This window comes from Bos grunniens, chromosome 7 (assembly GCF_055505025.1).
Source record: "Bos grunniens cultivar Pamir isolate PY7600 chromosome 7, Bosgru_T2T1.0, whole genome shotgun sequence".
NCBI classification, from domain to species: domain Eukaryota; kingdom Metazoa; phylum Chordata; class Mammalia; order Artiodactyla; family Bovidae; genus Bos; species Bos grunniens.
This window is the reverse complement of record NC_141171.1, coordinates 5,132,524-5,155,558: the sequence shown is the minus strand read 5'-3', so window position 1 is coordinate 5,155,558 and position 23,035 is coordinate 5,132,524. Positions and strand designations below refer to the sequence as shown.

At 54.9% G+C, this 23,035-nt stretch overlaps 1 protein-coding gene and 1 long non-coding RNA gene across 5 annotated transcripts; one reads left to right on the top strand and one right to left on the bottom strand.

The window, feature by feature from the left end:
• Nucleotides 1–3,404: 3,404 nt before the first annotated feature.
• PDE4C (phosphodiesterase 4C) lies at nucleotides 3,405–21,468 on the bottom strand. 4 transcript variants are annotated; one of them, XM_086413584.1, is made up of 15 exons: nucleotides 21,212–21,468; nucleotides 11,410–11,601; nucleotides 10,803–10,839; nucleotides 10,641–10,714; nucleotides 10,358–10,410; nucleotides 9,979–10,091; nucleotides 9,806–9,899; nucleotides 9,107–9,270; nucleotides 8,810–8,908; nucleotides 8,222–8,386; nucleotides 8,016–8,115; nucleotides 7,286–7,440; nucleotides 5,795–5,917; nucleotides 5,356–5,538; nucleotides 3,405–4,827 (listed from the first exon to the last, which is right to left on the bottom strand). In XM_086413584.1, exons 1-15 carry the CDS (start codon nucleotides 21,451–21,453, stop codon nucleotides 4,438–4,440), a joined length of 2,184 nt encoding a protein of 727 aa, XP_086269710.1. In that variant the 5' UTR covers nucleotides 21,454–21,468; the 3' UTR covers nucleotides 3,405–4,437. The 4 variants fall into 4 exon arrangements, with proteins under 4 accessions (XP_086269710.1, XP_086269711.1, XP_086269708.1 ...); XM_086413585.1 differs by lacking the exon at nucleotides 21,212–21,468 and adding an exon at nucleotides 15,366–15,536 and having other exon boundaries at nucleotides 9,677–9,899; XM_086413582.1 differs by lacking the exon at nucleotides 21,212–21,468 and adding an exon at nucleotides 15,366–15,536.
• On the top strand, nucleotides 13,825–18,287 carry LOC147368108 (uncharacterized). Its single transcript, XR_015168493.1, has 3 exons — nucleotides 13,825–14,319; nucleotides 15,910–17,964; nucleotides 18,216–18,287. It is a non-coding gene; the product is annotated as an uncharacterized LOC147368108 (long non-coding RNA).
• Nucleotides 21,469–23,035: the final 1,567 nt, after the last annotated feature.

The window sequence follows — 23,035 nt, the reverse complement described above, 5'->3', positions numbered from 1 at the left end:
GGCTGACGGACACTCCGGGAACCCCCGGGAACCCCTCTCCTTCCTGCGCCCCATTTTCCAGAGAAAAATTCAAAGTCAAATTCAAAGAAAAATCCAAATGGCCGAAGTAGGGCAGGAAAACAGCCTATCCCCTAATCTCGCAAAGTCTGCGGTTAAAACAAACAAACAAACAAACAAACAAACAAACACGACAACGTAGGGAACAGTGAGGTTCAAAGACCCTGCAATAAAGGAGTGAGGTGGGTGGGAGATGCTGTACTCCTGCCGGACTCCTGAGCTAAAAGACGGGGATGGAGAGTCCTCCCTCCACCATCCTGGCAAAACTAGACTCAGAGATGGAGACTCTGGGGTCCAAGATGACCCGTTATCCCCCAACGATCTTGATGTGAAAAAGTCAGAATGGGGGGTGGCGCGGAAGAATAAGACCTCGGCCTCGATTCCTGGGCGCTACCGTCCGCCCCAGCTCCACTCTCCACACCCGGCAGGGGGCGTGTGGCCCCAGGAAAATTCTGATCTCCCTGATTCCTCCTCTGGAGACGAGGGGCGGGGCTGGTCCTGTTTATAAAAAGCTCACCAGCTGCAGAGGCGCCTAGAGACCAGAATAACTTAGCGCCTGGAGGCCGCCCCCCGCCCCCAGCGCCCCGGAAGTGCGGAGAAGTACCCCCCCACACCCGCTCTCCCTGCAGTTGGGAAATCTATTTTTTCCAAAGGATAACATCTTTGTCCCTCCTCCTCACTCGGACTATAAAAGTATCGCAAACCCACTGCGGTGAATTGAGAAAATTTTAAAAATATAAATCCACCTCCAACTCGCCCCACTGGAAGACCAGCAGTCGAGTTTCCGCTTTGGGGTGGGGAGTGGGGGCTCCAGGCGTTGCCCTGGTGGAGGTGAAGGCATGCGAGTTTGCGAGGCTCCCTGACCTCCCGGATGCATGTTCAGGCGAAAGTCGGCGATACCCATTTATTTTTTCCCCAAAGGGTAAAAGCTCACAACAATGTGCACCAGCTTCTGCCCAAAGGTATTTGGTATTTTAAAGTAAAAATAATGGAAGGACTTTATTGCTAAGAATCAGAAAAAGGATCTGGAGTTAGGGATGGTTGAATCGGAGGTGCAAGCTACAGACTTCAGGGGAGGTGTCCTATATGGCCAGGGAGACATAGCCGGGGGTGGGGGGCGCTGGGAGAAGGGCTCCAAACCCTCTCAGATCCCACCCCACTGCCTCCCCACTAACTCATCTTTCTCCTCTGGTGAGTCACTCCATATTCTAGGTTCCAGATGCAATCTTGCCTCAGGGCCTTTGCACCTGCTGTTTCCTCTGCCTGAGCTGTTTCCCTAGCTCTCCCTGTGCCTGGCTCTCTCATCTTCAGGTCTCCAATCAACACCCACCTCCCTCTGGAAGCTCTGCTTTCACCCCGTCACTTCCTATCATGTCATGTATTTCTCCTTCCCGACACATCCCATTAGAAGTGTCATGCTAACTCATTTATTCAATAGCCAGCTGTGAGCTCTGAGTCAGGGATTGGTGTCCTTAGCACCTACACCTACTGTGTAGACACAGTAGGCGCCCTGTGATGGTATGATATGAATGGATCAATGAATCAATGAAGGGTTGAAGGGAGGGTGACTTTGGCCACTGAGGTTAGGGAAGGCCTCTCCGAGGAAGTGACATTTGAGCAGGAATCTTAAGGAGGGAAAGGATCTGGCCACTGGGAGAATTGGGGGGACAGCGCTCTAACAGAGGGAACAGCAAGTGCAAAGGCCTTGAGGCCGGAACTCACTAAATAAGCTCAAGGGACACCCCTCTTCATCTCTGTAAGGGGGGGCCAGGCAATATTTTCTCCCTAAACAGAGGGCAAACAGGTCCTAGAGTCAAGGCCTGAAAGTTCCCAGGGGCCCTAAAGAACTTCTCCTTCCCTTTGGGTCTAGGGTGGGCCACAAAGGCAGAGAGTGTGCCCCTCAGGAAAGACCCTAAACGGGAGAAAATGGGGGACCTGGAGCATGCGGGTGACTTCTTCCTCCCCCTCTCTGTGAGCCTCAGTTCCTACTTCTGTGAAACGGAAAGAAGAGGGCACTAGTGGTAAAGAGCCCTCCCGCCAATGCAGGAGACATAACAGACGCGGTTCAATCCCTGGGTCGAGAAGATCCCCTGGAGAAGGGCTTGGCAACCCTCTCCCGTTTTCTTGCCTGGAGAATCCCATGGACAGAGGAGCCTGGCAGGCTACAGTCCACAGAATCACAAAGAGTCAGATATAACTAAAGCGACTTAGCACACACACAGGCACAAAGCAAGCCCATTCTACCTGTGAAATGACAAAGGCTCAGGAAGGTTAAGAGATTTGTTGAAGCTGTCAAAGTCAGTCTCTGAAGGAGTCTGAAGATCTCAGTCTGGAGAGGGTGGTAGAAACAAAGCAAAGAATCCCAGAGAGCTTCTACTATTGCCAGCCTGGAGTGGGAGTGGGAGAGTCAGGAAGGACTTCCTGGAGGAGGGGATGCTGAGCTGAGACCCAAAGGGTGAGGATGAGGCACAGAAGTATTCCAGGTGGCAGGCACAGCATGTGCAAAGAGCCTGAGGTGGCACTGTGCTTGGGGTATGAAAAGCCAGCATGCATACTGTTCACAGTAAGGAGGAGAGGAAGGAAAAGCTGTGGCCCAAATTGAAGGAGAACATATGAATGTTCTTATGAATGAGGGGGAGAAGAAAACAGAAATAAGGTGAAGTGCTGAAGGCAGATGATCTAGGGGTGATGTTACAGCAGAATTTTATTTTCATCCTTACATGTTTCCATTATTTGCAAATTCTCTACAGTGACCATGTATTACTTGCAGGTAAAGGGGAAAGGATAAAAAAAATTATAAATAAAAAATCCCATAAATCTCTGCCTTTTAAAAGCCTGGAAGGAAATGTACCAAGTTCATGATCCAGATGCCCTTTAATTCTCTCTCAGTGAAGTTAGATGATTAATTGTGATGACGATGAATTATCAATGGAATGGAATTATTAATGAAATTATTTAGGAATGAAGCCAGAGGCTGGTCTGTAATGACTTCTGTCATGTATAAATCTTCAGACACACAGGGAGGGAGGGTAGCGGGGTGGGGGGACGGGGGATGGGGAATACTGAGGACTCCGGAAGTGAAAACTGAATCTGAGACGAGCACAGAGCCACCCACCTGCTCTCCCCCACGCCCGCAACCCTCAGGATGAACTCCACTTAGCCGGGCTCGGAGAGACTTCCTGCAAGGCGAGGACCCCCGAATTCTCCCCGCCTCCCCTCGCGCCTCCTGCCACCAGGGGGCGCCGCTGGCTAACGTCTGGAGTCCAGCAGCATGGCCTTGAGCCCTGAGACCACAGGACAGACTCTCCGCTCCTGTTTCCCCATTCGTGAAACGGGCACGGTACTAATTCTGTGTGATACAGTTTATTTTAATCCAAGCAAATGCCCCATATTTCTAAGATATTTCAGGGAGGTCACACACATCACCCTCCAACCATTGTTTACCCAAGTACCAGGATCAGGCCATAGAGGGGAAACTGAAGCCCAGAAGGGGTGATGACTCACAAGAAAGTGTCAAAGGTCTCCTTTTCCCTACGGGGAGTCTAGACAGCCTCAGAACCAGAAGATGGAGAGAACCTTCCTTGAAGGAGAATTCTGTGCTTTTGTTACTGTTCTAGAAAACGGAGAGCATATGAGGGAGCCAGCAGGAGGCCCTGGGGCCAGGGAGAACCAGGATCCTTAGACCTGAAGACAGAAACCACAGTAACTTAAAGCAACATCCAGGGCACAAGCAGTGACGGCTAAATCAACGTTCAGAGACAGTTCCTGACACAGAGCCCTCTCTTCCTTGGCCCCTACCATCACCCCCCCATCACCACCAGAACTCCAGAGCCAGAATTGGGTCCAGATGAAGTTTGGTGCTGAGAACTTCCCCATTCAAATTCTTGTTCTCTTTCAATGAGCTGCCTGCCTGGTAGACTTAGAGGAGGTGTCTAAGGGAGGGGTCATCTCCTCGAGACTGATTCCCCATCTCCTCGTGCAGTGGTACCCCAGAGGCACCTAACAGGCACAGGCCTGGCACACAGTACGTGCCCAGTAAATATCTGATAAAGCATGAAAGAATAAAGTGACGGAGTGGCTCAAGAGTGACCACTGGACAAGATGGACAAAGGTGCCTGGCAGACACTCCCTTTCTACACCACGGGTGGAAGTCCAGGAGGGGAGAACACAAGGGCCCTGGAAGAGGCTGCCCCCTCACCAGCCCAGCTCCTTGGAGAGCTCTCTCAGCTGATCCCAGGGTCAGAGTGGACCCCAGTCAGGTGCCTCCGATTCAACCCTGAGACCTGCCTGTAGCAAAAAGCCCAGTTGTCTCCCTGGGGAGGCAAAGCAGGGGCCGCCTGGGACCTCTTCCTGGAAAGTCCACCCACCCATCAGGGGCCATTAGGTGCCCAAAGGCTCAGCCACTGCATTGCCCTCATGGTCCGTGCAGGGCTTGCCCACAGTCCTCTGGTAATCCAGGTGTGGGGCCCCAGGGTCTGGGCTGGCCTCAGAGGATAGGAGCTCAGTGCCAGGTGACTTTGAGGCCTCCCCATCCAATGCTTCCTCCTCTTCTTCCTCCTCTTCTTCTGCCTCCTCCAGAGGGAGCTGAAACTGAAATCTGTCAGGGCTACCCTGCTTGGGGCTGGTGGGGTCCTCAGGGCTGCGTGGGATCTTGCTCTGGTACCACTCGCGGTTGTCCTCCAGAGTGTCCAACAGGTCCTGTGCATCTGGGTGTACCAGGTCAGCCCATGTCTCCCACAGTGGATGGGCAATATAGTCAATGAAACCCACCTGTGGGTAATACAAAGTTGAGGGGTAGAGGTTGCTGAATGGTGAGTCACTGTGGAACCTAAGCCCAGTCCAGGCAGGCCTTTGCCCAGGTTGTTCCCCTCTGCCTGGAATGCCATTTCCTAACTCCTATTCATCCTTCAAAACCCTCTTCAAAAAACCCCTCCTCTAGGACATCTCCCCTGCCCCTTCTAGGCTTCTCCAACACCTAAGTCTTTCCATCCACCTTAGCCCTGACTCCTGAGTCCTCAGGGCTGATGAATGTGCCCCCAGATTGGGACCCCTTCTAAAATACTCCACGTCACCCAGAACAAGCATTTCCAAACTCCACGAGTAAGTGCAGATCTCTCTTAAAGCATCCCAGAGGGAATATATCCCAAGACACATCAGAGCCAGCCCAGGGCAGACCCTTAGGCCACACTGCCTCATTTGCCAGGCTGGGGTCAAGCCAGGAATCATAGGGTCAGCTCGGCCACTCCTTTCTCTCCCCTCTCCCCAATGCCCAGCAGCTCAAATCAGTCACTCTCAGACCTGGGACTTCTCCACTGAAGCTGTGTGCTTATCACACATGGGGCTGATGTCCAGGCCTGATTCCCGTTCAGAGTCGCCCTGCTGGAAGAACTCGGCCATGATACGGTCTGTCCACTGGCGGTAGAGTGGTAGCGGCTTGGTGGGGTTGCTGAGGTCAGCGCAGTGCACGAGGCTTTGTAAGACCTAGTGAGATTGAGAGTCGGGAGGGCTCAGGCCAGGCCACCCCCAGGCCTGGTACCTGCCCTAAAAAGGCCAGTGCCATGGACACACCCATCTTACAGGTGGGGAAGCTGAGGCCAGGGAGGGGAAGAGGCGGCTAAGACAAAGGCGCATGACCATAGGTGCCTCTGTTTCTTCAAGTTGGGCATTCAGTCAGCACTTCATCCATGGAGCTAAAGGAGAGCTGTGGAAATCGGCCCAGGGCTGCCCAGCCACACACCTGGATGCGGTCAGAATAGTTGTCTAGCAGCAAGACTCCAAGACTTGTCACCTTCTTGGTCTCCACCATGGTCTTGAGGTCAGCCAGGAGGTTCATGTGTTTGGACATGTCCGTGGCCAGCACCTGGAGGCAGGCGAGGGAAGATGACAGGTATGAAGATAATGCCTGCCCCATCCCCATTCCCCACCTTGCAGATGCTGGACCCACTTGGTTCTTCAATCCTCTGAGCCTCAGTGTCCTCACCTGAGAAATGGGGGCATGTGACAAGATTCATTGCAAAACCAGCTCACAAAGAGGCTGAGTCAATAGTCCCTTCTCCAAGGTTGCTGGACTTGTGGGGTGCATCCCACAGTGGGACAGGGCATGGAGGAAGGAGATTAAACCTAGGGGCTGAGATGAGTGTGCCTGAGGGCAGTAGAGAGACCCCACTGATGACACAGCCAGTGCAAAGGCTCTGAGGCTACACAGAGGAGACAGTTGTGCCTGGACAAATGAGTGCAGGAGCAACAGAGGAGCAAGTGAGGGTGATAAGAGTGCGGAGGGCCTCGGGGGGAGTGGGGGATTTATCCAGAGGGCTGTGGGAGTCACAGCTGTACTTGGTGCTCCCCAAACTTCTCTGTGGCTGCTGTGTGGCTGGGAGGGATGTTTTCAGCCATTAGAAGGGAAGTTCAGCCTTGAACACTACTGTTTAAAAATTACTTAGCTGTACCCCTACAGGCCCAGCCCAGGAATGACCCACAGGTTTCTCTGAGAATCAGACAGAAGTCTCAAATCTTCTCCCCAAACCTCCCATCTGGCCCAAATGATGCTTCTGCTGGGGGTGCCTACTGCCCAAAGCTCCCACTCTCCCTTACCAAACTTTTAGTTATTCTTTACTTGGAGCCTTGGTTTCCTCTGAGCCCTCCCTACATGCTGTTCCCTCTGCTGGAAACACTCCTCCCCATCCCATGATCTTCTGCACTCTGCAGGCCCTGGCTTCAGTGTTCCCTCTTGGGGAAGTCCTCCCACGCTGAGCACCTCTCTATCACAGGGTCTGTCTACAGGTCCCCCATCATGGCTCTGCCTATGTGTCCATCTCCCCCACAGAGTGTAAGTCTCATGAAGGTAAGAATTCTAATGGTCACTGCCAAAGGGCAAGCACACAGTAGATGCTCAATAAATGCTAGTTACATAAATGACTTGAGACAAAAGATCACAAAATGTACTGGTGTCTCCCAACTTGAAAAATATCAAATGCAGATAAAGCTGCACCTGAAATCCTAGAAAGAAAAGCTTCTGGGAAAGAGTTTCCCAGAAAGAGTTTCCACACAGTTTGCACGTGAATTGCATCGAAGACTTGATTAGCCTAACCAAGTCCCACCCAAGGCTTGGACAGTCATCGTCTCATTGTACAAAACCAGGAAGCTCAGGCTCAGAATGGGGAGATGCCCTCATCCAACTGAACCCCCAGCCATGCCAAAATCACCCTCCCATCCATCACTGTGATCTCACTATGTCAATGACCATCTTGCGCAGGCTCAGCCGCTGCTTGGTGCTGAGGTTCTGAAAGATGTCACAGTTCTCTGCTTGCAGCAGCTTGAAGCCCACAGCTAGGTGGTGGTTCTCCAGCACGGAGGCATCATTGTACATAAGTGCAAGCTCTGAGTCTGTGGGGGAGGTGGAGAGTCTCAAGACCCGCACACCCAACCCACTCCACCCAAAGGCTGGTTCTGTAAAGTCTTGGCAAACTCCTACTCATGCATTGAAGCCCCAACTTTAATGCCCCCTTCCTCTAGAAAGCCTTCTAGGACCCTGTCTCTCCCCATGGCCCTGATCTGGTTTTTCAGAGCTGGGGGCATCTGTGTTCAGCTCTGCCTCCTTGAGACTGCTGACTCCTTGGAGACTTGGCATGGCAGGAGAGAGTGCTGAGTGCTGGTTGAATGAACTACTGAGTCAGGGCTCCACTCTTTATTTCCAGCTCTCCAGAGATGTATCAAAATATAAGAGGTACCTAACCATTGCTTACACCTCCTACAGTATCCTAAACTTTAGAATCTCAGCCGGCTCACATCAGCTCTGCCACATTTATTATTCTCTCATTTACTGGGTATCTGCTGGATATCTAGGCCTGCTCCGAGCACCTAAGGGAGAGAAGATTGTGGCAGCTGTTTCAGAGCAGGGATGGGACAACCTAACATCACTTGATTGACAGGCGGTGGCAGGGCCCAGCTCCCTAACTCACTGGTGTTAATGAGAAACTGATTGGAGACCCCTGGATGGTCCACGTCGTGGATGGCACTTGCAAAGATGGCAGCCAGGACTTCCAGGTCTGTGAACACGGCCTGAGTGGGCATGGAGCATATGAGGTGAGGGACAGGGCCTCTGTGCCCAGCACCCACCAGAGGTGCCCGGCACCCACCAGAGCTGCCCGCAGCCCCAGGGCCCTACCTCGAGCGCAGGTGTGGCGAGAAGCACGTGTGTGGACTGGGCCACGTCAGCAGCATGTAGGCTGTTGTGGTAGGCCACATCGTTGTGGTAGTGGCCCTCCAGCATCAGTAGGTAGGTGGCAAGCGTGTCTGCTGGGATCTGAAATGTCTTGAGCAGGTCCCGTTCCTGGTCCATCACAGGCCCCTAGTCAGGGCCTCGGCCTCTGGGTGGCAGCACGCACTATTCCTGTGCCGCCTCTCCTTCTGAATCCCTAGCCAGCTCTCAAGCGCCCCCTCTTCCAGGATGCCTCCCCTGCTTTCCCTCTGAATTCCCTTGGTCTCTGTCCTTCCCCTCTTTCTCATCTCTGACCGCACAGTTGTTCCCTCCAGACTGGGTCTCTTCAGGCCTGGCCCAAGGCTGAGTTTTGTTGATAGTCAGCAATGAACTGTTAAACCTAATGAACTCCTATCCATCCTTCAATGCCCCTACGCAAATGACCCTATTCAGACATGTTAGGGAGGATGTGAGGATTATGCATCCCCTGAAGTCCTGAGGTAGGAAGAAGAGGAGGAGACACAGGGTATCAGAAGCCACAGGCAGGGGAGGTACCTGAAAGATGCTGAACATGATAGCTGTGAGAGGCCGGTTCCCACTTAGCTCTGCCACCTTGAACACATCAAGCCCCCACTTGCTGGTGTCTTCCAGTTCCTAAAATGTGAAGGACTGTAGCTTAACTCCAGCCCAGCTTCCACAGATTCTGGAGCCTTGACCCCCATCCCCAGCCTCAGGTCCTACCATGAAGCCCACCTCGTCAGTATACAGGTGGGCAAACTGAGGGCCAAGACAGGGTGTCCATACAGAGCATGCAGCCAAACCTGGGTTTCAGCATTCCCACTGGAAACCCACCTTGGCCAGCTGCCCCTCCTGATCCGTCTGGACCCCAAAGCGTGGGATGGTGGCTGTGGAAAGACTGGAACTGTGGGGAAGTCCACGCAGGCTGCTGATCTGGGACACGGGCCTCGGGGGCTCCGCAGGGGTCGCCCTGGGTAACTCCACCTCAGTCTGCTGCTCTGCAGGTGGGGCAGGGTAGGACTCAGAGAAGTCAGTTCGTCTGCTAGCGTTAGTCTGCTTGGCTTCAGGCACTGGACCTTGCCAAGCCTTGAGATCAGCTTATTGCCTTTTACCAGAATCAAAGTGATCTCAGAGTAAAGTCCTGTCTGGCCTGTAGCTACCCTTCCCCTCTGTTCAAGGTCTATCTCAGTAACCCCTTCTGCTGGACATGGCCTCTGGGCATCTGGAGCGTAGCATTTTTTCTGGAAAGCCAAATGTCCTTTCCATCTCCCAAACTGGAGACCCGGCTGCGTGGTTCCTGCTAGCTCCTCCTTGGCAAACTTCTACTCATGCTTCAAAACCCTAACTTTAATGTCCCCCTCCTCCTGGAAGATCCTCCTCTTCCTCCCTCTGGTCCAGCCTTACCCCATAGGGCTGGAGGTGTCTGTGTCTGGTTCTATCTTCCTCAGTTGGACTCTGCAGTAGAAGGCTTTCTTTCTCTTCCCTCTTCCTATCTCTGCAATCTGGCCTAGGCAGTGACCCACCATAGCTCACCCAGGAAGGTCTGGGATATGTACTCGGACACTTGATTCCCCGAGCGGCTGGTTTCAGACAGGTGAGTCAGCTCCCGGTTCAGCATCCGCTTGAACTGCAGAGGAAGATGAGGACAGTGAGGATGGGGCCCTGTGGACAGAAGCAAGGGGTCGCAGTTATCTGGCCTCCCTCACCTTGTTGGAGGCCATCTCCCCCACTGAGTGCCGCGTCTGCAAAGTCTCCAGCTGATCCAGACACCAGTCCAGCTCGTCCAGTGTCTCCAAAGCCAGCTTCTGCCCAGTGTCTTCTGGGGGCCAAGTTGATCAGGGGTCTGCCCCACCCCCCACTCGGGAACCCCGCGCCCCTCCTGCCCCCGTCTCTGAATCTGGACCCTGCAGCTCTTCCCAATGAGGCCACTCAGGACCCCCGGCTCTCTCCATCCCCAAGGGTGTTTGGGGGAAGAGGGCTTAGAATTAGCACAGCTTAAAGATTCATGGACTGGAGAGGTCACCACAGAGAGGAAGTTCACAGCTGTCCCACAGTGGAAGGAGGGGATAGGAGTAGGCACATTACCTTTTGGTGGAGGGGGCTGGCTGCCAGATGGGGTGTTACAGACGCACGCCTGCCTGCAGTATAGTAGGCTCAGGAGTGGCCTGCCTCACCCATAGGGCCCGCCCCCAAGACCTCCAGGCCCCGCCCCCTCCTACGCTACTCCCCCCTGCCCACCCCGGCGAGTTGACAGGGGCACCCCTTCCGCCCACGCCCAACTCTCCTTGGCCCACCTCTCCTTGGCCCACCTCGTCTTTTGAACCCGCCCCTCTTTGCCAGGCCCCGCCCCGCCCCGCCCCCTGCGTACTTGGCTGCCCCGCGATCTTGCAAGCGGGCAAGGGCCGCAACGTTGCTTCGAACTGTCCGCAGACTGGCTAGGACCTGCCGGGAGAGGGGGTGGTGAGCGTTGGAAAGGAGGGGTCGGCTCTGCCTCCTTTGCACACGACGGAAGGAAGAGGTGGGCACTCACCTGGGCAAAGGGCGTCACAATCAGGTCTTCTCCGTGTCTGTGGGGAGACGGGACATGGAAGGGCAGTCAGGAGGAGCCCTCCCAAACTTCCATCTTCCAGCTTTTACCCACACTGTGCCCTCAGCTGAGCACGTCCTTGGAGTGTCTTCCTGGAAGTCCCTCGTCTCCCCTCACCCGACGCTTCTCTGAAGGCCACCGTAGCCCCTCTGACCAATCACTCACTTTATCCCCATCTCACAAATGGAGAATCTGAGTACCAGGGACAACAGGGGTTTTAGTAGAGGCAGGAAATGATGGCTACTAGGAAGCTCAAATCAAGGACTTTGTTGGGTTGCTGTTAATTGACTTTCTGGATTACCACCCAACCCCAACCTGTTCTGTTAATTGACTTTCTGGATTACCACCCAACCCCAACCTGGAGTCAAGCATAAAGAATCACGAGTTAGCATTGTCATCCTGCTCAATTGAGTAAGTGAGTTGTCTGGCAAACTGCTATGTATACTTCAAAGCCCAGCTCAAATGGTCACCTGAAGGAGGTGTGTGAAATGGAGGAATAAAGGAAAGAAGAAAGTAAGAGGAGGTGTTATTCCACCAGCCTCAAACTCACAGGTCGCTGGCCACGGAGGAGTTCCGAGACATGGTTTTGGATGAGAGTTCATAGTCACTGTCTGAGCGGTACAGGAAGGACTCCCGCCTCTGACTGTGCTGGGCAGGTGCTTGGACGATCTGGCCAAAGCCAGATCCAGCCTGAGGGTCCAGGATGCTTCTCCCACACGAGAGCCCATTTTCCAGGTCCAAGCTGAAGGCAAAGGAGACATAGTCAGAGCCGAGGGTCCTGGCATATGGATGCCACATCATAGTCTAAATCCATTTTCTCAATGCCTCCCCAGGGCAGGGCAGGAATAGCCTGCAGCTTGTCCATCTGTTACAGTCATACCCCCACTAAGGGACACAGTGCCCCTCACGCCTCCATCTCTGCCTCTGAACCCCAGAGTCTTTTCCACTGGCACTAATCTGGACTCCAGCACGTGAGTTTTGGATTTGTCTCTAAGTGGCTGTGTGACCGTGGGTCACAGCTTTTCTGTGGACATCAACCACTCTGTTTCTAGTATGGGTATCGTAGACTACATCCAGGCTTCCCAAGTGGCGCTAGTGGTAAAGAACCCGCCTGCCAATGCAGGAGACTTAATAGACATGGATTTGGTTCCTGGGTTGGGAAGACCCCTTTGGGTAGGACATGGCAACCCACTCCAGTATGGAGAATCCTATGGACAGAGGACAGAGGAGCCTGGCGGGCTACAGTTCATAGGGTCGCAGAGTAGAACACAACTCAAGCAACTTAGCACGCATGCAGACTTCATCCCCAGCACACTTTTAGGGAGTTACAACCCAACGCCTGAGGAGGGCGACAGGGCGCCCGTAACTTACCCAGATTACTAAGGGTAAGGGCATGGAGACTGGAAATTACTTCCTGGGCTTTCCTCTCAGGAGGGCACCTGGGTTTTGCCTAGATGGGGCACACTGGAAGGCCCCCCACAGCCAGGAGAGGCCCCACCCTCAGCTGTCCTTGGCTATGCCCTGAACCGCCTGTCCTTTACCCCAGCTCCAGTCCTCACCCTAAACCATAATATAGCCCTGCCCCCATGCCCAGAAAATCCCATGGATGGAGGAGCCTGGTAGGCTGCAGTCCATGGGGTCGCTAAGAGTCGGACACGACTGAGCGACTTCACTTTCACTTTCCACTTTCATGCATTGGAGAAGGAAATGGCAACCCACTCCAGTGTTCTTGCCTGGAGAATCCCATGGACGGAGAAGCCTGGTAGGCTGCAGTCCATGGGGTCACAGAGTCGGACACGACTGAAGCGACTTAGCAGCAGTAGCAGCCATCTCATCAACTTCGCCTCCAGCTCACTCAGCCCCATCCTCAGTGCCCCAGTTCCTCAGCTTTATTTTTGGCCTGAATGCTTTGTCTGTTCTCCTCTTCCTTCAGGCCTTTGCACAGGCTGTACCCTTTACCCAGGGCATGATCCTCCCCTGTTCAAGGCAATCCCCAACCCCATCCCCCTATCTCTTAGCCCCATCTCTCCCTCCAGCCACACTCTGACGAAGTAAGGAGGATTTAGGCCTCTCCCACTTGGAGTCAGAGGTCAGAGAAAGAATGGCAGGGGCCGTGGGGCTAGAACAGAAGTGTGAGGCCAGGAGTGTGCAACCAGGGAGAGGGGCTGCAAGTGGGTCACAGAGAAGAGAGTAGGCAGGAAAGGCGGAGACAGGAAGACCCTGGGGGACGCCCCTAGACAAAGGGCTCCTTGCCAAGGTCCGGTGTCCACCTGGTCCCCTGCCAGGTCATCCCATCCAAGTCCGCGCGGGCTGGGATCGGGGCCTGCCAGAAGGAAGACTCTGAGCAGGGAATTCGGTTCAGACCGAGTTGCGGGTCAGGAATTCGGCAGGATTCTGCCCGACTCAGTCGAATTTGACTAAGTTGGGTCTGGTCATACAGAATTGGGCCTCTTCCCTCTGAGTTCGGTCAGTGTGCTTTGCTGTGTTTAGTCGCTCAGTTGTGTCCCACTCTCAGTCGTGTCCCACTCTTTGCGACGCCATGGACGGGGGCCTGCCAGCCTCCTCTGCGCATGGGATTCTCCAGGCAAGAATACTGGAATGGGTTGCCATGCCCTCCTCTAGCGGGTTTTCCCAACCCAGGCCAACCCAGGGATCGAACCCAGGTCTCCCGCATTGCGGACAGATTCTTTACCGTCTGAGCCACCCGGAAAGCCCAAGAATCTGGGCTCTCTGAGGGTCTGGTCTTACAGGATTGGGCCTCTTCCCGCAGAGTTCGGTCGGGTGAGTTCAGCCGAATTTGGCTACCTCCGACTGCACTCGGGTATGTTCGGAAGTTTTCGGGCATGTTCGGCTGTGTCCGGCCGCACGAGGTTTTCGAGCAAGTCGGGGTGGCGCTCAAGCCACGTCAGGCACATTCGGTTTAGTCCGGCCCCATTCGGGTGTTCGGCTGTGTCCGATCGCTCTCGGTCCGTTCGAGTTGGGCTCTCGCAGAAGTCCCTACTCCCAGAGCTTCTGAATTCCCGCCTCGTGACGTCACCCGGAGGGGCGGGGCTTCCTTGCGCTTCCCCGGCCTTGGAGCTGGCGGAGTGACTGGTGGAGACTCTTGGGGGCGGGGTACTGGTGGTGGATACCCTAAACCTGCGATTCGAGGGGGAGGCCCGGGAATGGCTACCACCTACCCCTCCCTCCCCTCTCCCCAAAAGTTCTGGAAAAGGCGCAACTGTAGATAAATAGGGAAACTGAGGCCAGGAGAGGTCACAGGGTGCTGGGTTCGAATCCAAAAGCGAGTGCGGCGAGTTAGGGCTGAGCCGGGGTTTTCTCGCTGCGGACGACGCTGTTTTTCTTTCTGCTCTAAACTTAGCCGAGAGCGGCGGGGTCAAGCCGTGGTTCCATGACGCGGGCGGCGGGGAGAAAGTCGCACGGACTGTGAGAACGGCGCGTCCGTCCATCGGTTAGACAGGTAAACTGAGGCACAGGGGCTTCGGAGAGACCCGCCCTTTTCCAGCCTCACACCCTTGACGTCCTGGATGCCTTTGTGCGCACTCCCAAACCCTCGGCTGGGACCCCTCTTCTCAGGCGGCTGGTGCACCGGGGCGGGGGGGGGGAGTGGGGGTTCTCCCGAACCCGGAACCCCACTCTGGCCTGAAATGGTGCCATCAGGGACCACCGTCACGACTGCCCCCCCACACACCCCAGATGTCATTGGCCGTGTGACCTTGGAGAAGGGACCTTTAGTCTCTCAGCCTCCAGGTGCCAAGTTACCAAATTGAGTGCTAAAGCCGCGCGAACCAAGCGCAAGGTACCAGACCCAGTCGGCGCCCACCAGCCCCACCTCCAACCCCAGCCTCTGCCTCGCAACCCACGATGTTACAGTGGCTTCTTGAAGGGCCGGAATTTAAACCCAAAGCGGTGGGACGAGTCTTTGAAGGAGGTAACTAAGTGGGGCTGCGCAGAAGTGGCGCTCCGCGCCTGTCAGCTCTCAGCCTGGGACAGCAACAAGCCCTCTTACATCGCCAACACCCTGCCTCAAAGGCCTCCATCAAATCACATCTTCCTCCGAGGATACCGAGGGCTTAGTGTGAGGCCACCAGGCCACCCCGTTGTTGGCACCGGGGCGGATGGCCCGGGCACACCAAGGCGGGGAGTGACCCTCATCCTTCACTGCCTGGACGTTCAGCCCTCCCGCCCCGGGTTGGCAAGGGTCAGAAGGAGACGTGAGCCTCAGCCCGTCCTGCTCCAGGGCACTCAGCTGGAGACGGACAGACGGCTGGTCCCCTGGGCATGTATCCAGGCGGTGGGTGGAGGGAAACAGATGGAGAGAGAGAGGCAGTCATCAACTAAAAGAGACAAAGAGCAGGGGCGGAGAGATAACCCCGGAAAAAGGGCAAAGGAGCAGAGGTTTTATGCCCTGACCCTCCAACCTGGCTCCCGCTGTCCTTGACTCTGCCCCTCCCACCTCCAGCCCGGCGGTTCCGATGACCCCTGCGAGGCCCTGTCTCGCCTCACCACAGCGGATGGGCCACGGTGAAGCGCCGCTGCAGGCGAATCCTCTGGTTCACCAGGAGCTTCCTGAAGAGCCCGGGGGAGCCGCGTGGGGAGCCCCGAGGGGAGCTCGGCCCAGGGGCCGGGGCGGGAGCAGGGGCACCCTGCATCGCCAAGACCGCGTGGAGGCTGGACGCAGCACTGGCTGCGCGGGACCTTTTCTGGACAGCCACGGGGGCGGGGCCCGGCGGGGAGCGAACCCAAGGCGCACTCGCCCCGCCTTCGCCGCGGGACCCGCTCAGGGACCCCCACGGGGACACATGGGGAAACTGAGGCACTGAGCTAGATGAGGCTCTCTGCTTCCCTTCTTTGGGGGAGCCCAGAAACTGCATCTTACACCACTTCCCTCTGTCAGCATGTTCCCCAGAGGTGTAGCTTGCTGGGCTGAAAAGAGAGATACGGAAGTCAGAAAAGGAAGTGCCCTCCACTATCACGGAGTCTCCGAGTATGCCGAGGGGCTGCCCAGATTCCACATAGTACTTTCAATCCGCCTCTGCCCGTTTTCCAGATGGAGAAATTGAGGCCAGAGCCACCAAGAGCCTGCTCAGGAACTACAATCCTTGAGTCTTTTGTCGGGTGGAGAAACTGAGGCTTGGAAAAAGGTGGAAACAGACTCAAGTCTTCACTGCAAGTCTCCCCCCCTCTTTCTGTCCCCCTCCACAAGCCCCCACGTGACCTCCACCTGCTCTGACATTCTCCAGTCCCTGTCTCTGGATCCTTCCCCCTCTCCTGCTGTCTCCGCTGGACAAACATCCGCACTCTACTCCTGCCAAGACTTCTGCCCTGTGTAGCTTCAGCTGCCACAGCCCACCCCTAGAAGGACCCTCAAAAAGGGAAGCTTTGCCCCTAGTGCCAGAGATGGGGGGCATTCAAGAGTCTGTACCAGCTGGCTTACCCTGAATTGCTGGGGTCAGATGGTCCTGCCTCATTCTTCAGAAAACAAAACCAAGTCTCAGAGAGTGTCATGCCTGGAGGTGAGACCCAGAACACCCAGCTGCTGGTGACAGAAGTCACCAAGGTGCAAGGAGACTGGGCCTCCTTGCTGAGGCTCCACAGGAGCTCTGCACTTGACTGTGTCCTGCTGTGTGATAACAGCCCCCCCTGCCTGAGCCTTGCTCCAGGGGACTTCACCAGTTTGGGGGTGCCCAGACAAATGCCACCCAGGTTTCTGGCAGTCTTGGGGGGGTGTGAGATATTATTTCAGGAGATATTATTTCAGGCTTCAGTGGGGAGACCCTGACCCTCCCCTGACATCTCGATCATACTATGGTCCCTGCTGTTTAGATGAGAAACTGGAGGCCCACAGAGGAGTCACGCTGGGGCCTAGGAGGACAGAGTCTCAAGGGTCTGGCTAGGAACCCCCTTCCGTCACCAGGGCCCTGCAACCGGACACCTGGTGGGAATCAGACTCTCTGTCCCCAAGACAAAAATACCATCTGTAGCTGCTGTGACTGGACCTAATTATAGCTAGTCCCCAGGGGATAAAGGCTGCCGGGCTCAGCCTAGTGGAGAGACTGGGGTTGGGGCCAAGGAGTCTTGACACCACCCCCAGCCCTGTGGGAGGGGCTCAGGATGCTCTCGTGGCCCCAAGGAGACACTGAGGCGCAAAGAGATTCAGTCCCTTTCCTGAGTTCACAGACACAAAATGGAAGGTTAAGACTAAACACGTGGGTACAAACTGAGCATTTCTTGCTCTTCTGGTGCCGAGCCAAGGGCTGTGCATGTAAAAGTCATTTGCTTTTCAGAGCAGCTCTATAAAGTGGGGACTAGTATTCTCATTTTGTGGATGGGGAAATTGAGGCACGGAGAAGGGTGCTCATTGCCTGAAGTCACTCAACCCTGGGTTGGCAGGCTCCCCAGCCTCTCCCAACTTAATGCTTAACTAGCTCCATCCCCTGAGTTTGAGTAAGCTCCAAGAGTTGGTGATGGACAGGGAAACCTCACGTGCTGCAGTCCATGGGGTCGCAAAGAGTTGGACTGAGCAACTGAACTGAAGTGAGCTCCATCGCCTGTGTAGTCCCAGATGCTACTCTGACATTAATGCTTTATCGATAGTTTTAATGTTAATGTTTCATTAATAGATTCAACTTTAAATATTTTATGACCAGTTCTATCAGTAATGCTTTTACTGTTATCAATTGCTTTTTGGATGGAGAAACAGCTGCAGAGCCAAGACTCGGCATTCAAAGCCTGGCCTGCTGACCTTGCGAGACTCCAAGCTTCACCCAGGAGGGCAGAGGCCAAAGGAGGTGCTGACATGACTTTGTCTCACCCTAACTTTGTCTCTGCATGCTATATGACCTGGGAAGGTGACCAGCAGTCTCTAGCGCCCTTGACACATCAATGTCTCCATTTCCCCTACTTGAGTGAGCCTCTTCCTTGGGCAAGCACTTATCTCCTCTGCCACTAGGTGGCGCTAGTGAGACAGGAGGTGCGTGCTGTTACCCTGTTTTCCGTACAAATACACCTGGGTCTGGAGAGAAGTGATGACTTGCCCTTCTCCCTGAAGAATCTAGAGAGAGAGGAGAGTGGAGGCTGAGTCCCACGTGCAAGTGCTCAAGGGGTAAGATCTCACTCTCCTCTGCTCCAGATCCTCCCGTGGCTCCCCATTGTCCTCACTTCTGAATCCGCACCTCCCTGGCAGCCTTGTGTAGCCTAACCCCTGCCTGTCTCCCCAGCTTCCTCCTCTTGGCTCACTCTGCTCTAGGCTCATCATCTCCCTCTCCTTGCTGTTTTTTTGGAAGCATCCAGGCTCATTCCTATCCCATGCCCTCACCGGAAGCCTCCTCCCCTGCTAACTGTTTTGGTTTTTAGGTCACAGTTGAAGCATTGCCCTCTGCAGGAAGCCCTCCCTGACCAGCTAAATAAATGAATATCCTCAGAGCACCCTCCTCTTATTGGTACAATTTCCTATGTAATGTCCTGATTATTTGATCTGTGTCTGCCTCACCCACCAAAGCTTCCCAGGTAGCTTAGCTGGTAAAGAATCCACCTGCAATGTGGGAGACCCCGCTTCGATCCCTGGGTCGGGAAGATCCCCTGAGAAGGGATAGGCTACCCACTCCAGTTTTCTTGGGCTTCCCTGGTGGTTCAGACAGTAAAGAATCCACCTGCAATGCAGGAGATCTGGGTTCAATCCCTGGGTTGGGAAGATCTCCTGGGGAAGGGAATGGCTACCCACTCCAGTATTCTTGCCTAGAGAATCCTATGGACAGAGGAGCCTGGCGGGCCACAGTCCACAGGGTCACAAAGAGTCAGACACAATTGAGCGACTTTCACTTTCACCCACCAGCCCCTTGAGGGAAGGACCAGGTCTGCCTCATTCCCACTTGTGCCCTCCATGGCCAGCACTTAGTAGGTACTCAATGAATGCTTGAGAAATTATTAGAGAACCTCCCCTCCCACCCTCCAGCCACATTGGTCTGTGTTCGGCTCCTCACACATCTGATCTTCTTGAGTCTGAGGCTTTACACTTTCTATTCCTTCTTGGCACACCCTTCTCTACACTCCTCAGCGGACTTCACTTTATCCTTCAGGCTAAGCTTAGAGGTCACTTCTTCCAAGTGGTCCTTCCTCACCTCCTGGCCCCAGCTCCTGGGTCAGAAGCCTCCTCTGGGCCCTACAGCACCCTGATCTCATTCCATCACAGTATAGATCACTCTGTATGGTCTCCAGCTGGTATGTCTGCCTCTACAATTAGCCTATGAGTGCCCTCTTGCCCTTGGCCTGTGCCCCAGTCCAGGATGTGGCACACAATAGCTGCTAAATAAATGTTTGCTGAACAAGATACTCAGACCCTCCCAGACTTTTGTGATCCACCTGGGGTGGTGGGGAGGCAAGCCACCCTGAGGCCTATGCTCTGGCACAGAATGTTCTTGACAAAATTCAAAACCTGTGAGTTTTTGTGTTTGCATTTCGCTAATGACACTGAGACTCAGGGAAGCACCACCACTTGCTTGGAAGTGGGCAGAACATGGGCCTTGAACCTAGCTTCCCTGAGGACTGAGCCTCTCCCACCATATGTGCACATATACACACAAGCAGAACACACACACACTCACAGGAACACAACCCACCACTCCTGCCTTCCAGGGCCACGTGGTTCTCCCCCGAGATGGGCCCAAACCTAGTTTCCGTTTGTTCTTTCTGGAAGATGGAAAATCATGAGTCACCGGGAGGGAGGGGTGGGGAACTAAGGGTTAGAGGGTGGGGGCAAGGGGCCTGCTGGGCCACCTGGGGAAGCCCCAACCCTACCGGCCGTGGGGCCCCGCTGCCCCAAACACCAATCAACACTGCTGGAGGGCCAGCCTGGGGTGTTAGGCCAGGCTTGTTGACCAAGAAATCAGTAGCCCTGGGAGGTCCATGGACCAAAGTATTAATAGGAGAAAAGCCCAGAGAGGATAGGCTTCCCCAATAGCTCAGCAGGTAGGGAACCCACCTGCAATGTAGGAGACACAGGAGACATGGGTTTGATCACTGGTTTGGGAAGATCCCCTAGAGGAGGAAATGGTAACCCACTCCAGTACTCTTGCCTGAAAAATTCCATGGAGAGAGGAGCCTGGCAGGCTACAGTCCACAGGGACACAAAGAATCAGATATGACTGAATGACTAAGCAAGCATGCTAGAGAAGAAAATGACTCATTCAAGGTCACCTAGCCTGGCCTCAAACCCAGAGCTCTAGGTCTGGCCTGATTTAGCTCCCTCTCCCATCCAAGGGCTTCCCAAGTGGCACAGTGGTAAAGAATCAGCCTGCCAATGTAGGAGATACAGGAGACACAGGTTCAATCCCTGGGTGGAGAAGATCCCCTGGAGGAGGAAATGGCAACTCGCTCCTGTATTCTTGCCTGGGAAATCCCATGGACAGAGAAGCCTGGTGGCTACATGTAGTCCAGGGTGTTGCATAGAGTCTGACAGAAGTGAGCACACACACACACTCACACACATACACACACACCCATCCAAGGAGGACCCTGCTCCTTGGTGGTGCTGAGACCTCTCTGGCCCCTCCAAGTCCCCTGTTTCTCTATGTTTCTCTTCTGTCTTTGTCTTATTCTGGTTATATGAATCTCTCTCAGGTTATATGAATCAGGAGCAGCCCCCTACACACCTCTACTCCCCTCTTCTCCACCTCATTCTCACATTGGAAGAAACATCCTGTGCTCAGGCTCCCCAAGAGGCTTTCCTCTGATGGCAGAGGACGTGTGTGTGTGTGTGTGTGTGCGCGCGCGCGCGTGTGCGCGGGGGGAGTGTGTGTGTGTGTGTGTGTGGCAGGATATGCAACAGAGGAGGCTCCTCCCCCCAGCACAGCAGACAGCTGAGCCTGGCCCTCTAGTATATCTAGCCCAAGCTCCCCTCAAATGTTTTCTGTGACCACAAACCCCACAAACACCTGAGGACAATCCAGGATCTGGAGGACCCTTGGACACCCAACTGGACACACCCAGCCACAAACACACACGGGCACCACAAGGGGAAACACTCAAGCAGGCACACAACTGGTATACAAGCGCATACATAACTGGTATACACACACCCGAACGCCCTGTCACCCACAGAGACCCAGCCAGCGGAGCACACACTGAGTCGTAACTGCTCAGACCCACACATACTCGGACGCAGCAGCACGGTGTCACACACATCATAAGCAATCATGACACCACCGCCCCCCAGCTCCACCTCCGCGTAAAACAGCCTTTTCCTCTAAAGCGCCGGCCGCAGCCACGAGGCAGAGACCCCCGCTCCTGAAAAAGCAAAGACCCTCCCCTACTCCCGCCAGGCCCTGCGCGCCGCCCTGCCCCCGCCCACCTACCGCCTGTGGAAGGAGGTGGGCCAGGAGCGCCGCGACTTCTCGAGAGCTGGCCTCAGGCTCGAGTCCCGCTCCCTGCGGCCCACAGACTTGTCCGGGTCTGAGTGGAAGCGCTGCTGGATGCGGATGGGGCGCCGGGGCTGCCGCCACAGGTGCTTCGGGGCCCTGGCTACGCCTTGGCGGCTGCGAGCGGAGTTCAACTCGCGGGATGCCTCTAGCCCTTCTTGGACCTTTGGGGTCTCCATGCGCCAGAACTAGGGAGCAAGCGGAGAGCAGGGCGCGAGAGCCGTCCCCGGGAGGGAAGAGAGTCTGAGCCGAAGTCCCGGCCAGAGCCGGGAGTGGAGACGACAGCGAGGAGCTGTCCGCGCTGAAGGTGCTGAGGCAGGAAAAGGTAGCAACAGGGGCTCAAGGTGGGGCTGATCCCGAGGAGCTGTCCTCACTGAGGTGGTGCTGAAGGATAGATAGCAGGGCAAAAAGAACTTGAGGGTGGGGGTTGGGGAAAGGGGATGGGGAGGACCCCTGCGCCAAGGATGGTCTGCCGTCCCCTCTAGAGCTGAACGAAATAGGTTCAAGACATGGAGTTGGGGTGAAGACAGAAATTGTCCTCCCGTTTTCTGCCAAACAGAGAGCAGGGAAACAGGGTCTCTGGAAACTCCCAGCACTGAAGCATTGATCCTACTCCTGATGCTGAAAGTGTAGTAGATTCAGGAGCTCCGAGTGGCCAAGACAGAGAGGAGCTGTCCGCGACCTGTCGGTTCTGAAGGCAGGGCAGGAAGACAGACAGGAGTTCAGGAAGACCTCCAGACCAGGGCGTCGATGGCCCGGGAAATGCTGAAAGCAGTAGCGGGTCTTCAGCCTTCCCCTGTGACTGTAGCAAAGAGGTGTCTGGAAGCAGAATCAAGGGCTCTAGTCTTCAGAGGTAGGCACAGATGGCGGTCTCTCTGCTCAGAAAGGTAGGCTTAGCAGTTCAGCCCCAGATTGGGTCTCTTTGGGATCTTAAAAGCCCCATACATGCTGGGCAGAAATCAGAGAAGTAAACAGAAATGGGGAAGGGCTATGGAAGGGTGCTCCAATGCCTGGGGTGTGCACACAAGAAGCTGCCCCTGGCTGGGGGGGGGTAGAGAGGGGCACTCTTTTATAACCACACTGACGCCCAGACCCTCAGCGGAAATGGCAGGATCTCATTTGCCCCGTTACGCCCTGGGCCCCTCCTTACAGCCGCAATTTCTGCTCTCAACTCTCAGGCGTGCCCCTCCCTTCCCCAGTTCTAGACACTCAAGGCCCTGCTCACCAGACATTCTAATCTCAGGGGTTATTTTCTGGGAAGTAGCAAAGGGAGGGCGAGCATATTTTCTATCATGGTTAACAGAAGTAGACATGGACAAGAGCAGGCATAAGAGGGTGGGTGTGGGCCGAGGCAGGGAGGTATTTGGGACCATTTGGTGCAACAGATTTGGGGGTAGGAAGGGCTCCGATCTTTTCAGAGAACTCACAAGGACATCTCAAGCGTATTTCCCGTGAAGACTGTCTATCCTCTACTCTAGTTGTGTCCCCGAGTGGGAAGAATGGAAAATACTTGTACCAGGGAATCAGACACACTGAGCCCCAGTTACAATACTGCCATGTCTTGCTGGGTGGTGCCAAACAAATTGCTCCTCTCTGTCCATTCCATCTGGCTCAGTCCCCGGCCCCCCAAAGCTGATAGTGGGAGACAACTTGGTCCAGTGGTGGGGGGTGTGGGTTCTGCCACTGGCTGGCTCTTGCTTTCCCTCCCCAAACCTGTTTCTGTTCCAGAAAATGGGGATAATGATGATGTTCCCATCTCTT

What these genes read in the sequence shown, in the direction of transcription:
- PDE4C (XM_086413584.1), bottom strand. Translation starts at nt 21,453, where the DNA reads ATGGAGACCCCAAAGGTCCAAGAAGGGCTAGAGGCATCCCGCGAGTTG. An exon ending in TCCTCCGTGGCCAGCGACCT is followed by an intron (nt 10,840 to 11,409) that starts GTGAGTTTGAGG and finishes GTCTCCCCACAG; the next exon opens with ACACGGAGAAGACCTGATTG. An exon ending in GGGAGATGGCCTCCAACAAG is followed by an intron (nt 9,900 to 9,978) that starts GTGAGGGAGGCC and finishes CTTCCTCTGCAG; the next exon opens with TTCAAGCGGATGCTGAACCG.